The sequence below is a fragment of the Hyla sarda genome, chromosome 1 (assembly GCF_029499605.1).
Source record: "Hyla sarda isolate aHylSar1 chromosome 1, aHylSar1.hap1, whole genome shotgun sequence".
Taxonomy (NCBI): Eukaryota; Metazoa; Chordata; class Amphibia; order Anura; family Hylidae; genus Hyla; species Hyla sarda.
Genome location: NC_079189.1, coordinates 166,689,253 through 166,704,238, shown reverse-complemented (window position 1 = coordinate 166,704,238; position 14,986 = coordinate 166,689,253). Strand labels below are relative to the sequence as shown.

The window sequence follows — 14,986 nt, the reverse complement described above, 5'->3', positions numbered from 1 at the left end:
GCAGCCATATAGGATTGCACAATTTGCTGCATATTTGGGAAGCCTATTGGCTGAATTTGTGTGAGGGGCGGGAGTTTTTCGCCCCCCACACGTTCAGGCAGGGCATCAAGTAGTTGTGGGTAGGGGCAGGGGTATATAACTCCCCTGCTCCTACGGGAGGGGTGTACGCGACGTTTTGCGGAAGGGGACAGGTCACAGTGTGCTGCTGCGGTTTCCGGCGATCACTTCTCCCGCCATCAGGGAGCTCCTCCGTCCACGTGAGCAGTAAGGCCCCTGCTGTTTCCAGGAAGTTGCTCAGGCCACAGAGGTACAGTTTAGTTATGTTATGTATGCCAGTGTCTGAGTCGGAAGGCTCCAGATTGGCGGCTGGCGCATAGTGTGGCAGGGGTCACATGCGGGCTGCCGCTATTTGCCTGGTAAGTGTCGGACTCCGGCTCGAGTGGTGGCGAGGGGGTAATTTAGTAATTGGCCGATGGCTTCTGAGTCTGACTCCCCTGTACGCACCGGGCGCATGGAAGTCCTCATTGGGCGGCTTTGTCCTACGGCGGGCATTTGAGTTTTCTGTCACTCTGGGAGCTCTGCAGGCTTTGCTTCCTCTGATCAACCAAATCAGTGTAGACGCTCGTCCCATTGCATGTAAATGAACCGCAACCGGCTCTGTGCAAAAACGTTAGGTAATTTTCTAATAGACTTTGGTCTTCCAATACCTCTGCTTGCCGTCAGGGAAAGGAAACATACTAATTTCAAATTCAAACCATTCTGAGCTAGCCCGTACAGTCTAGTGTTCGTTACAACGTATCCACATCAATCCATTACACTCAAACTGTTCAAGGGAGTTACATTAGGGCACACACATGGCTGATGCACGCCAAATCACAGGTTCAAACTAGGTAAATTTTGCACACTCACAGCAATCATATTCCACGCACACTCATAGCATTCACACTGTTGCAGGCCATTAGCTGTCACACTGCATGCACGCTCATAACGTTTACACTGCGCGTACGCTCATAGCATTACTCCACATGATTCACTCATAACTTTCACACTGCAAGTACGATCCTAGGTATATGTTACACATACTCAAAGTTTTATACTGCACATACGCTCATAGGCACGGTTCATATTTTTATGGCACATCATACTGTCCATGCGCTCATGGTGTGTGCACGGTAATATGCTTATTATAGTTTGTACGGTCACGACATCCATACTATCCATATGCTCTAAGCATTTATACTGGTCACACACACACACACACACACACACAACTTTATACTGTTTAAATGGGTAGGGCATCTTCACTATTTGTACCTTCAGGGCACAAATACGGTACACACGGTTCATAGCTTTACACGGTACATGCACTCTTAGCGTTTATTCTGCACACAAGTGTTTAGCGCCTATTCACCATTAACGCATTTTTACTGCACGTACACTCAAAAAATAAATAAATAAATAAAACCAATCCATTACAACAAGCAATTAACGGTAGCCACATCAGGGCACACACTTCCTGACGCATACCACAAACAGAGGTATTAAACTAATCAAATTTGTTGAATTACCGTTTACAAGCACGTGGCATGGTGTCATATTGGTTAACACGCGCATGACATTTATTCTGTTCATACATTCATGGCATTTAGGCTGTTCATATGCTCATAACTTTGCATACCGTCCATATGCTCACTAGGGATCGACCGATATCATATTTTTTAGGGCCGATACCGATAATTGGTGGAGGTTAGGGCCGATAGTCGATAACTTATACCGATATTCCAGTATAAGTTATCGGCTATTTATCCCCCCCGCGACACCGCTGCAGATCATTGATTTTAAGTGGGCGCTTTAAATCAATGAACTGCAGTGGCTTTTGCGGTGCCATAGACCTTTGCCGCCACCCGCTTCTCTCCCCCTGCCTGTCCGGGGGTCCTCCTGAGTCCTATCACCACCACTGCAGCGCCATACCTGAGGGTTTTTTCCTGCTCTACTTCTAATATTGACTCCCAGGACGACTTGTTTCCTCCTGCAACCCATCGGTATAGCAGCGACTCGCACTACAGTACCCCGATTATATCGTGGGTGATATGCTTTTTTGCATAGATCTCAAGGTGAGCGGCCATCTATAAGCCCCGTAGGATTGTCCCCCCACCCACCACCCGATCTATTGAGGGTAAATACACGAGGCGCCGTCCGTCGGTCCTTTCTTTTCTTCTCTCTACAGACAATACACAGGTGGTGCTTTACCTATTATGCCGGCAACAACCGCAGGGGGGAGGCACACACAGGTTTTTTGTCCGACACATCTTCAGAACAAACAATAGTAAACACATAGGTGGTTGTTTTCCCGTTATACCTGCCACTTGCAGGGGGAGGCACGAGGCTGGTTCTTGTTGCCGACACATCTTCAGAGAAATGACATCATGACACATAGGTGGTCGTTGACCTGGAATGCCTGCCACATCTGCAGGGGGGGCACCACGCAGGTCATGCGTTACGGACAAATCTTACGAGCAATAGCATTATGACACAGGTGTTTGTTTACCTGTTATGCCTACCACTTTTGCGGGGGGGGGGGGGAAATGCGCCACGCAGGGTATTTTACGGACACGACTGCAGAGTAATTATATTACGACACATAGGTGGCTTGTTTACCCGTCATGCCTGCCACGTCTGCAGGGGGAGGCACCACGCAGGTTATTGGTACTGACACGTCTTCAGAGCAATAACATCTTGATTCATAGGCTGTTGTACACCCGTGATACCGGCCACATCTGCAGGGGGATGCACCACGTAATTGTTGCTACTGACACGTTTTCTTCTAAGCAACACCTCACAGGCCAGGTCTGTCAGGTAGCGTGTTGTGTGCAACTTGCTAACTGTTTATTTTTGCCAACTAATAGCAGGGACCAGATAGTTTCATATGGTGCCTGACAGGTATCTATAGGTTTCCCTCTTACCACTATGTTACAGACAAGTATGTTAAAGAGACATTTATCTGCTTGTATGTCAGTTTGATCTGGTTTCACTGACGATTCGTTTATTATGGAATAAGAAAGTCTACCACAGCTTTGGTTCAAGGCATCAATTACTAGGCTAGCTCGTTTGCAGATTCTTTATTTCGGTCTCAATTCAGAGGCAAAATTGGGGTTCGTGTTAAGGTTGTTGGTATTTGATCCATGATTATAAACCCCTTTTCTATTCCTACCAGGTTCATTTTTGCCCATTAAAGGTGTGCCCTCCGTCGCGGTCACTGGGCACAAATCTGACCGTTAGGTTTAGTGTAATGTTTTCCATACAGGTACGTATGTATTACTGTAACCACAAGCACGAGTGTGAAGCCCTGAACACAAATGTTATTTTGAAAAATGTTGGTCGGAACAACACGAAAATTAGCACACATGTCCATGATCACTTTCTACACAATTGATCTCATGGGTTGGCTGCCATATTGGATTGTGCAATATTCTGCATATATATTTTTCTCTTAAATTACTGGTTAGAACAATGTGAAAATTTTCTCCACCATAAAGGGTCACAGCAATCGTGTGCTATAGCCTGGTCATGCTGCTTGGCCACCTGTATTGCTGCTTGCAGCTATATTAATACTTGTTTTTCATAATTCACTCTTTTACATGAGATGTTGTGGTGAACCAATGTTTTTTGCTTTTGTTTAATGTCCTAGCACTTTTGTTCTTTGCTTTTTACATGTTTGTCAATTGAAAAAGCTTTGATAAAATTTGCAGCCAAAAATACTTGTGTTCTTACTATTAAAAAAGGATTGTGTTCCCCTCTCCCTTATCACTTTAGCTTATCACTAGTAGCCCGGGCAGCTGGGAGAAGGCGGGACCTGGGCTCCTTACATGACAGTGCTCTCAACCTATCATCGGCCGAGGCGAGACATCACTGCGGCTGGTGATATACTGACCGCAATTTTGCTAATTTTGGAAGCTTTTGATTTCATGCTGTACACTTTACAGTAAAATAGACCTGTTTACTTTATTCTGTGGGTCAATACGATTAACCACTTAGGGACCAAGGGCGTACAGGTATGCCTATACAGTGGTCTCTTAACTTTAGCCCTCCAGAAGTTGCAAAACTACAACTCCCAGGATGCCCAGACAGCTGTTTGGGCATGCTGGGATTTGCAGTTTTGCAACAGCCGGAGGGCTACAGTTTGGCGATTACTTAACAGTGGTCTCTGAACTGTGGCCCTTCAGATCTTGCAAAACTACAACTCCCAGCATGTCCAAACAGCAAACAGCTGTCTCAACATGCTGGGAGTTGTAGTTGCGTACCTCCAGCTGTTGCATAACTACATCTCCCAGCATGCCCTTCGGCGATCAGTACATGCTGGGAGTTGTAGTTTTGCAACAGCTGGAGGCACACTGTTCGGAAAATACTGAGTTAGGTAACAGAACCTATCTGAAGGGTTTCCAACCGGAGTCCAGCTGTTGCAAAAGTACAACTCCCAGCATGCACGGTCTGTCAGTACATGCTGGGAGTTGTAGTTTTGCAACACCCGGAGGTTTTCCCCCCCCCCATGTGAATGTACAGGAAAAATTCACACAGGCGGGTTTACAGTGAGTTTCCTGCTTAAAGTTTGAGCAGCGGCAAATTTTAGGCCGCAGCACAAACTCCAAGCGGGAAACTCCCCGTAGTCCCCCGCCAGTGCGAATGTACCCTAAAAACACTATACTAACACAAAATAAAGACTTAAACACTTCATATACACCCCATTACACTGCCCCCCCCCCCCCCAATAAAAATGAAAACGTATTGTATGGCAGTGTTTCCAAAACGGAGCCTCCAGCTGTTGCAAAACAACAACCCCCAGCATTTCCGGACAGCCACTGACTGTCCAGGCATGCTGGAAGTTTAGCAACAGCTGGAGGCACCCTGTTTGGGAATCACTGGCGTAGAATACACCTATGACCACCCATATGCAACCCCTCAAATGCGAATGGCGCTCTCTCACTTTGGAGCCCTGTCGTATTTCTAGTAGGGTTGTCCCGATACCATTTTTTAAAGACCTATTATGAGTACCAATACTTTAATTCTAGTACTCGCCGATCCCAAGTATGAGTACTTTTATTTTAAAGAGAATCTGACACCAGGGTGATTTGCATTGGCGGCGAAACCGATGTCTCCGGCGCGATTGTGCTGATGTTCACATGGTGATCAGCGGTAGAAACCGGGTCACCTGCACTATTAACCTATAAATTCAAGTTAGTGCAGGGGACTCTGCTGTAAGATTGGCTTTAATAGTAGGTAGTGCAGATTAGTATCAGCCCCCTCTGTAGACAGCGCGCCCCCCCCTTGTAGACACCACCCCCTCTTGTCCCCCCTGTAGACAGCGCCCCGCCCCGTGTCCCCCTTGTAGACAACAGCCCCCCCCTTGTAGACAGTGCTCCCTCTTGTCCCCCTTACAGACTGCAGCCCCCCCCTTGTAGACAGTGGGCCACCTCCTTGTAGACATGGACCCACCCTTGTAGATAGCACCCCCCCCCACCCCGTAGACAGCGCTTCCTCTTGTACCCCTTATAGACAGCAGAGACCCCCCTTGTAGGAAGCAGCCCCCCCCCCTTGTAGGGAGAAGCCCCCCCCCCGCCTTGTGGACAGCAGCCCCCCCCCCCCCGCCTTGTGGACAGCAGCCCCCCCCCCGCCTTATAGACAGCAGCCCCCCCACGCCTTATAGACAGCAGGCCCCCCCCCCGCCTTATAGACAGTAGGACCCCCCCCCCACCTTATAGACAGCAGGCCTTATAGACAGCAGGCCCCCCCCCCCCCCAGCCTTATAGACAGCAGGACCCCCCCCCCCCAGCCTTATAGACAGCAGGACCCCCCCCCCAGCCTTATAGACAGCAGGACCCCCCCCCCAGCCTTATAGACAGTAGGACCCCCCCCGCCTTATAGACAGCAGGAACTCCCCCCCAGCCTTATAGACAGCAGGACCCCCCAGCCTTATAGACAGCAGGACCCCCCCCCAGCCTTATAGACAGCAGACCCCTCCCCCGCCTTATAGACAGCAGACCCCTCCCCCGCCTTATAGACAGCAGACCCCTCCCCCGCCTTATAGACAGCAGGACCCCCCCCCCCGTGCCTTATAGACAGCAGGAGCCCCCCCCTGCCTTATAGACAGCAGGACCCCCCCCCCCCTCCGGCCTTATAGACAGCAGGACCCCCCCCCCCCCCCCGGCCTTATAGACAGCAGGACCCCCCCCCGGCCTTATAGACAGCAGGACCCCCCCTACCTTATAGACAGCAAGACCCCCCCGCCTTATAGACAGCAAGACCCCCCCCCCCCCGCCTTATAGACAGCAAGACCCCCCCCCGCCTTATAGACAGCAAGACCCCCCCCCCCCGCCTTATAGACAGCAAGACCCCCCCGCCTTATAGACAGCAAGACCCCCCCCCCCCCGCCTTATAGACAGCAAGACCCCCCCCCCGCCTTATAGACAGCAAGACCCCCCCCCCCCCGCCTTATAGACAGCAAGACCCCCCCCCCCCGCCTTATAGACAGCAAGACCCCCCCCCCCCGCCTTATAGACAGCAAGACCCCCCCCCCCCCGCCTTATAGACAGCAAGACCCCCCCCCCCCGCCTTATAGACAGCAAGACCCCCCCCGCCTTATAGACAGCAAGACCCCCCCCCGCCTTATAGACAGCAAGACCCCCCCCCCGCCTTATAGACAGCAAGACCCCCCCCCCCGCCTTATAGACAGCAAGACCCCCCCCCCCGCCTTATAGACAGCAAGACCCCCCCCCCGCCTTATAGACAGCAAGACCCCCCCCCCCGCCTTATAGACAGCAGGACCCCCCCGCCTTATAGACAGCAGGACCCCTCCCCCCCCCTCCTCTTGTAGACAGCTCACCTGCGGCTGTCCTCCGGTGTTGCCGCTCCGATGTCCCGTTCTCCCGATCGCATCATGGCATCTTACGGAGGAGCATGTGACATACACATCACTCTGCTTCCTCCGTAGCGTTACGGTGGGTGCAGGGGAGGAGGAGTGACGTTTATGTCACATGCTCCTCCATAGGACGCCATGATGCGATCGGGACAGTGGAGCAGGGCCGCACACCAGCAAGTATCGGACATGGAATCGGGGACATTAAACGAGTCCCCGATACCATGCAAATTCTGACTACGATTCTACTAGTATCGGTATCGGGACATCCCTAATTTCAAGGAAACAGTTTAGGGCCATATATGGATTATTTCCGTACTGGGGAGCAATTGCACAACTAATTTTGGGGGTCTTTTTCTCCTTTTACCCCTTATGAAAAGGAAAATTTGGGGTCTACACAAGCCTGTTAGTGTCAAAAAATTACAATAACATGCTGGTGTTGTCCCATACTTTTTATTTTCACAAGCAGTAAAAGGGGGAAAAAAAGACCCCCAACATTTGTAAGGCAATTCCTCCTGTGTACGAAGAGAAGGAGCGCCATTGGGCTTCTGGAGAGAAAATATGTCCGGAATTGAAGGCCACGTGTGTTTACAAAGCCCCCATGGTGCCAAAACAATGGACCCCCCCCCCCCCCCACTTGTGATCCCATTTTGGAAACTACACCCCTCACGTAATGTAATAAGGGGTAGAGTGAGCATTTACGCCCCACAGGTGTCTGACAGATTTTTGGACCAGTGGTTTGTGAAAATGAAAAATGTAATTTTTAATTTGCACAGCCAACTGTTACAAATGTGAATATTTTTTTTTTCGTTCTACGGTAAAAAAAAATGTAATTATGCCATGAACTGTAGTTTTAAACTATACCCCTTTATGGCTTTTTGATCACTTTTTATTCCTTATCACTTTTTTTTCTAGGATGAGACGAGACCGAAAAAACTTACATTTTGTTGCATTTACATCATTGACAGTGCAGGATCAGAAATTTAGCAGCTTTATAGTTCGGACAATTATAAACGCAAATGGGAAAAGGGAGTTAATGTAAATTTTTGGTAGGAATTTCCTTTTTATATTTTTCAAAAAAAAATTTTTTTTTAACTTTAACCAGTTAAATGATGGACATCAGAGCTGCTGATAGCGGCAGGAATCTGCTAGTTATGACGCGGCACCCCGACCCATGATGTACATGTATGTCATGGGTTGGGAAAGGGTTAAAACCACCCCATTTCCAATTTTTCTAATTAGAAAGACACACACACTTGGTATCACAACAAGTGGGAACGTAGCATCCGCTATAATGTACACACCTCAAAAAAGCCTCTAGAAAACCATTGATAAACAGAGCGTACACATTAGGGGAGATTTATCAAAACCTGTGCAGAGGAAAAGTTGCTGAGTTGCCTATAGCAACCAATCAGCTTGCTTCTTTCATTTTTAACAGGCCTTTTCAAAACTAAAGCGATCTGATTGGTTGCTATGGGCAACTTAGCAACTTTTCCTCTGCACAGGTTTTGATAAATCTCCCCCATAGCACCCAAACAATACACATACTGCCAGTAACAGTAAACAGTACCCCATATAGTGTCAACCAACCTGCACACAGGTCTGCAAGTGTTCAAGCACTTATACGGCAAGAACAAGCCCCCTCCCCCATAAACACTGTTAACCTGAAGCCCCCCATATGCAGTGCCCCCCAAGACACATTACATATCCCCGTCAGTGAATGCAGGCACACATAGAGAAGGTCCCCTGCATCATGCTGGAACACACTGGCCCTCAGCCCGTACTATGGTCTGAGCACACTGTCAGCCTCCTTCACTAACATATGCGGACATACCTGCAATCTACAGCCGTCTCCATCAAGTAACGTTATAACCGAAAAGCCCTGAAAACCGGAAGTAGCCGGCTCCTTGGCAACCATACGCTTCCCTACCTCAACAGCCAATCGAATCGCCCGTTTTGAAAGAACCAATCACCTCGCGCCTCCTCTGTGGCGCTTATGTTGTGGCGCCTGAGAGAAGCGTCGTGATTGGCTGCTGGTAGCGGCGCTCTCATACTGCACACCTGAAGCGCTTATACGGACAGTGCGGTGTGAGGTGAGCGGCGGCCGAACGGTCTCATTATCTATCGTGGGGTATTTCGGGGTACGGTAGTCTGAGGCTGGGGGGCGGTAGCTGTTCTTATTCCGCTAATGTCCTGACAAACCAGGAAGTGGGCTATATTTTCAAAAACTGACAGGAACTGCGTCCGCTTCCATGAGGAAGGGTTGTGCGGGACGGGGCATCAGTGTTGGGGGTTACACGGTGTCTCTAATGTCAGAAGCTGCTCATGTACAAGTATGAGGCATAGCAGTGTGAGCTCGTAGTATTACACGAATGAGTATATTACACGAAGGAGCTGTTCGAATCGAACGAGACTTTACATGTCTGTAAGTAACGATGATAAATGCAAATGGTTTAAATGGGTATTCCAGGAAAAAAACTTTTTTATATATATCAACTGACTCCAGAAAGTAAAACAAATTAGTAAATTACTTCTATAAAAAAAAAAAATCTTCCAATAGTTATCAGCTGCTGAAGTTGAGTTGTTCTTTTCTGTCTGGCAACAGTGCTCTCTGCTGACATCTCTGCTTGTCTCAGGAACTGCACAGAGTAGAAGAGGTTTGCTATGATAATTTTCTACTCTGGACAGTTCCTGAGACAGGTGTCATCAGAGAGCACTTAGACAGAAAAGAACAACTCAACTTTAGCAGCTCATAAGTACTGAAAGGATTTAGATTTTTTAATAGAAGTAATTTGCAAATCTGTTTAACTTTTTGGAGCCAGTTGATATATAAATTTTTTTTTTCCTGGATAACCCCTTAAGGACCCAGCCAAATTTCAGTGTAGGACCCGACCATTTTTTGCACATCTGACAATTGTCACTTTAAGCATTAATAACTCGGGATGCTGTTACCTTTCATTATGAGATTGTTTTGTCGTGACATATTCTACTTTGTTAGTGATAACATTTTTGTCGATACTTGCATCATTTCTTGGTGAAAAATGTTATGAAAAAAATGAAAATTTAGCTTTTGCTTTTTTTTTTTTTTTATTTTTACTTTGAAACTCTCTGCTTATAAGGAAAATTAATATTCCACATAGATTATATATTGATTCAACCCAGAACTGGCTGAATAAAAGGGTAAATATAACAGGATGCTTTAAATGTGGTAACTGTCGAGCCTGCCAGTATATTACTAAAACATCTATAGTACCACTGCAACACTAATCTTTGCAAATTAGACACTTTATAAGCTGTACTTGAAAATCAATCATATATGTTGCATACTGTACCTGTCCACTTTTGTATGTGGGAAAAACAATTAGGGAACTGAGACGGAGAATACTGGAACACATAGTGGACATTAGAAACCACAGGGACACTCCCCTAGCTACTCATTTGAACCAGATCCATAAGGGTTACTTCTCAGATATCCGCTTTGCTGGCATTGACAAAATCTTACCATCCCAGAGAGGGAGTAACACAAACAGACTCCTGTCACAGAAAGAATGCAGGTGGATGTACAGATTAAATGCGCTGCTTTTTGTGAATAATCGGAAGGGGGGATATGAGTGACCACTTGGGTTGAGAGGGAGGGCCATAATCGGCCAGTTTAGGAGCTAGGTGTCACCCTAGATAGGATGTTTAGGGATCATCAGGAGGATCCAGAGCTGGACCACCCTTTTTTATGGTGGCCACCCCGCCTAGACTTAGGAACTGAGACCCAGGGCTGACTAGGGACAGGTCTGGGCCCATAAGAGCCACTGATATTTCCCTCCCCTTAGGAACTCTCCCAACAATCCCTCCTTCGATGGCTGCATCAATATGTAACCCCTTTACAATTTGTCTGATTTCATTTAATAATCCCTGTCCATTTATTATGGGGATAGCTACAGACTGGAGGGATGAAGAACCCCCCCCCCCCCCCCCACAAACACACAATGTCTGTTTCATTTACATTAATATTAGTGCAGTGCCTGTGATAGAGTGATCTTCCCCTGCTTCTCCCTGCCTCAAATGACGAAATGTGCCCATAAATACATTTTTCTCTATCTGCTCCATTGGGGGACACAGACCATGGGTATATGCTGCTGTCTCTAGGAGGCTTGACACTATGGCAACAAGAAAAGTCGGCTCCTCCCAGCAGGGTATACTCGCCAACAGGCACCTGAGGTTATTGGTTTTAGCTTAGTGTCTAAGGAGGTGGACATGGTCTGGAGTTCTCCAGACCAGGTCTTATGTTTTATTATTTTACTAGATTTAGGGATGTGTTAGTTTTTTTTTAGTTTTTTTATTCCGTTTTCTTTCCTGTTTTCAGGTGGGGACTCAGGAACTGCGGCTCACTGTTTCCCCATTGCGATTGAGGGGGCACAGACATCGCATTTATGTACTGTTAACCCCCTCTCGCCAACGGTCAGCGCCTGGGGTTGTACCTCATGGGTCTGTGTCCCCCTACCTCCCTGCTCGCCTTGCTCGCACATGGTAGCCCGGCATGATGCAGGTGACAAAAGCTGGCTGAAGACTTCATAGGACGACTTCATGAGGTAAGTTCTTCTGACTGAGGTGAGTTTTTTTTTTTTTTTGTTTCCTCAGGTGTGGATTTGCAACCTCTGGAGACCCTCAGTTTTTGGCCCACTTTTACTGAGGGGTTGGCTGGACAGGGGTTATTCTTTATTACTGGGGTGAGCAGTGAAGTATGTGGGGCACAGTTTATGTCACTTGGCCACTTATGTGCTCTGGCCACTTGCATGTGGGGCACAGTTTATTACACACTTGTGTTTGGTACACTGTTATTAATGCGGATCTCTTCGGCAGCTGCGCCGTAACATTTTATTCTCTGCGGGCGCTCATTGTGCCCGTCTTACTTTCACTTTGGCCGACTTCTTACATGACAGTGGGCTCAGCCTATCACATCGCTCCGGCCGGTGATAGGCTGACGGCTGTCCGGCATTCCAGTCGACAGCGTGTGGCCGACGTAGGGGAGTTTAAAGTTTATTTTCTGTATCTTTTGCAGCCCGGGCATAGAGATACAGCGTACAGCAGTTGGCTGTCTGGGCATGCTGGGAGTTGTAGTTTTGCAACAACTGGAGGTCCGCAGGTTGGAGATCACTGGCATACAGTGAGTTCCAGCGCCAGCGGCCCCCAACAAATAGGAGGAGAGCAGTGCTTGAAGGTGACACCTGTGAGTAGTACCCCGCTGGGCTGATCATTAATTGGGTGGAGCAGAACAGGGTCACATGATTGGGGGGGGTGAAAATACCGTTATATACCGTGGAACTGCCGTAAGTTAAAAAAGTACCGTGATACACATATTTGGTCATACTGTCCAGCCCTAGTGTTAGCCACTCATTACATCTGTAAAAGCTGTAACTAAAATTGTCTGGTTCTGCTGAACTACTTGTTCTGCCTGCTCCACTGCTCCCCCAGACCCCCCTGCTATTCTACCCCGGTTGTCTTTCAGACCTGGTGGGTTCGGCCGCACCTCCAGCCTGGGTTCTCTCCCTCCCCCAGTCTATAGCCGACTTGGCTCAGGTCTCCTGTTATGTGGTGACTGCATTGGAGAGGCCCTCCGGAGGGTCCCGCTCTCCCCCTATACTGACACTCTTGCAGCGTCATAGGGATTTTTTCCATCTGACTCATCATCCGAGTCTTCTGGCAGGCACGGGCGCTCCCCTCATAGGCATTGCCCCGTTACTCCGCCCTGTAGCAAGCGTCGCTCCCCTAGAGGACGCTCCCATGGTCGCCACTCTGGCTCTCCAGACCCACGTACATGGTCAGTCTCCCCCTCTTCCAGGGCCGTCTCGCACGTTTCCATTCACCTGGAGAACTTGTGGATGAAGTTCCTGTTTCAGAGGACCGCACGGATATGTCGGACATGGTGCACTCATTGGTCTCGGCCATAAGGGACACCTTCCATCTAGTGGACCCAGGAACTTCGGATGTGGCTCCAGAAGTTTCCTTTCATCGGGCCCAACCTCCAGGGCTGCATCACCTCGTTCTCATTCATCCGGAGAATTTGTGGATGAGGTTTCTGATTCGGCCTCCGACTAGAGGACCGCACGCTTATGCCTGATGTGGTGTACTCATTGGTTTTGGCCATAAGAGACACCTTCCAGCTAAAGGACCTAGGAACTTTGGGAGGTCCAGAAGTTTCCTCTCATCGAGCCTGCCCTCCTCTTCCAGGGCTGCCTCACCTCGTTCCCATTCACCTGGAGACCTTGTGGATGAGGTTTCTGATTTGGCCTCCGAATCAAAGGAGCGCACGAATGCCTGATGTGGTGTACTCATTGGTTTCGGCCATAAGAGACACCTTCCATTCTAAAGGACCCAGGAACTTCGGACGTGGCTCCAGAAGTCTCCTTTTTTTTGTGCCCGACCGGCACCCAAGACCTTCAGCTTTCACGCTGAATTGTACGCCTTGCTGGTATCCACCTGGAGGCACCCTGACAAGAAGTTCCAGGAAACAAAGATGGTTCAAGCGCGGTATCCTTTCGCCAAGGACCTCATTGCTCGGTGGACCTCCTCTCCAACTTGATCTGCCGGTCTCCCGCCTCTCTAAGGCGCCTACCTGGCCGTTGGCTGATGCGGCTGCCTTCAAGGATCCAGCAGACATGAAGGTGGAGACTTTGGCAAACTTTGCTTTTTAAACAGCAGGATCTTCCTGCTTTTGCTTCGGCCTGGGTGTCAAGGGCAGTCTTCAAGATCCCTCTGGAGGATTTATTTAATCTAGCTCTCTGATGCACCGCAGCTGGAGACTTTGTGTTCTGCTTCCATGTGCAGCCACTGTGCTGCCTTTGCCACAAGCTACCTGGTAGCCACCGTCCCTCCATGTGGCTTAAAGCCTGGAATGTGGACGCCGCCTTCAGGAAGTGAGGCGACGGGTGGAAAAGAGTTCTTTATTATCTCTGGATAAGGCTCACAGGACCGCTTTCCGTCGTAAGTCCTCCTTCGGGTTCTGCGGACCTTTGGTGCCATCAAAGGGTACCAACATAGGGTCCAGCCGGGCACCTTCACGGGAAGAGGGCTCCCTCCTTCCGGACCTGTCCCTCCTGGAGGTCAGCTATCCGTTCTGGCCGTTTTGCGGCTCCATCAGGCACCCGTAGGCCTTCCTTGGTCTGAAGGGTCTCCCCCACCCACCGACCTTTCTCGGGTGGCTGGTCGCCTCTGACTTCTGGGATGCCTAGACCACGCACATTCAGGATCCAGCTCCTTTTTTTTTTATCCAGGGAGTAATTGTCCCGGTTCCTTCAGGGGAACGTTTTCGAGGTTTATTCCAACCTCTTTGTGGTCCCCAAGTAAGGCGTTCTTGTTTGCCCAATCTTAGTTCTCGACTATCTCAGCCAGCATCTTCTGCTTTCATCCTGAATGGAGTCTCTCCGTTCGGTGCTGGCGTCCCTGGTTCATGGAGAATTTTTGTTCCTTGATGGACATCAAGGATGCCTGCCTCCACATCTCATTGTTTCCTGGTCATCAGCGGTACCTCCGCTTTGCCGTTCCCGGACCACTTCTCCACGGACCTTTACCAAAGTCCTGGCGCCTGTGATAGCCCTTTTACGGACAACAGTTGTTTCCGTTGATTTCTTACTTGGACGACCTCCTGATCGGAGCTCCAGCCAGGGCCCAGATCCTGGAGAGTCTTAGTCTCAACCTCCAGACCTTGTCTCACTTCGGTTGGATGGTCAGTCGAAACAAGTCCAACGGCTCTCCTGGAGCTCCAGTTTCTATTCGCTTTTGCATGGATGTCCAGGGTCGGTTAACGGCGGCCGTGCCATTTGCCCAGTTTCATCTCCGACCTCTTCAACTGGTGATTCTGTTCCGGTGGGACAGGTCTCCATTGTCACTCGACCACAAGATCGTTCTCTCTCGACAGTCTTGTCGGTCCCTTTTTATGGTGGCTTCGTTCCCCCCCCCCCCTGCTTTTTCAGGGGCGGGCCGCCCCTCCCTGCCAGTCTGTTGGGCTGGGGAGGTGTTTTCAAGGACCGGTCAGTCTGGGGCCTTGGTCCCCCGAGAAGCCCTTTTCCCCTTCAACATATTGGG

General features: G+C 49.2%; 2 protein-coding genes across 14 annotated transcripts in view; one reads left to right on the top strand and one right to left on the bottom strand.

The window, feature by feature from the left end:
• SCLT1 (sodium channel and clathrin linker 1) overlaps nucleotides 1–8,852 on the bottom strand; it is a 304,861-nt gene extending 296,009 nt beyond the window's left edge. For 4 of the 5 annotated variants that reach the window (XR_008890865.1, XR_008890864.1, XM_056563484.1 and 1 more), the window contains exon 1: nucleotides 8,745–8,852. Coding sequence is in view for 3 of the 5 variants with exons in the window: in XM_056563484.1 (XP_056419459.1) it covers nucleotides 8,745–8,767 (23 nt within the window). In the remaining 2 variants the exon portion in view is untranslated. The remainder of the gene's footprint in view (nucleotides 1–8,744) is intronic. The other variant, XM_056563477.1, reaches the window with a different exon arrangement.
• Nucleotides 8,853–8,924: 72 nt separating this feature from the next.
• The window catches only part of C1H4orf33 (chromosome 1 C4orf33 homolog), a 297,289-nt gene continuing 291,227 nt past the window's right edge, over nucleotides 8,925–14,986 (top strand). For 4 of the 9 annotated variants that reach the window (XR_008890867.1, XR_008890868.1, XR_008890866.1 and 1 more), the window contains exon 1: nucleotides 9,054–9,335. Coding sequence is in view for 3 of the 9 variants with exons in the window: in XM_056563541.1 (XP_056419516.1) it covers nucleotides 9,330–9,335 (6 nt within the window). In the remaining 6 variants the exon portion in view is untranslated. Of the gene's footprint in view, nucleotides 9,004–9,052; nucleotides 9,336–14,986 lie in introns of those variants that run through there. The other 5 variants (XM_056563524.1, XM_056563521.1, XM_056563508.1 and 2 more) reach the window with 5 other exon arrangements.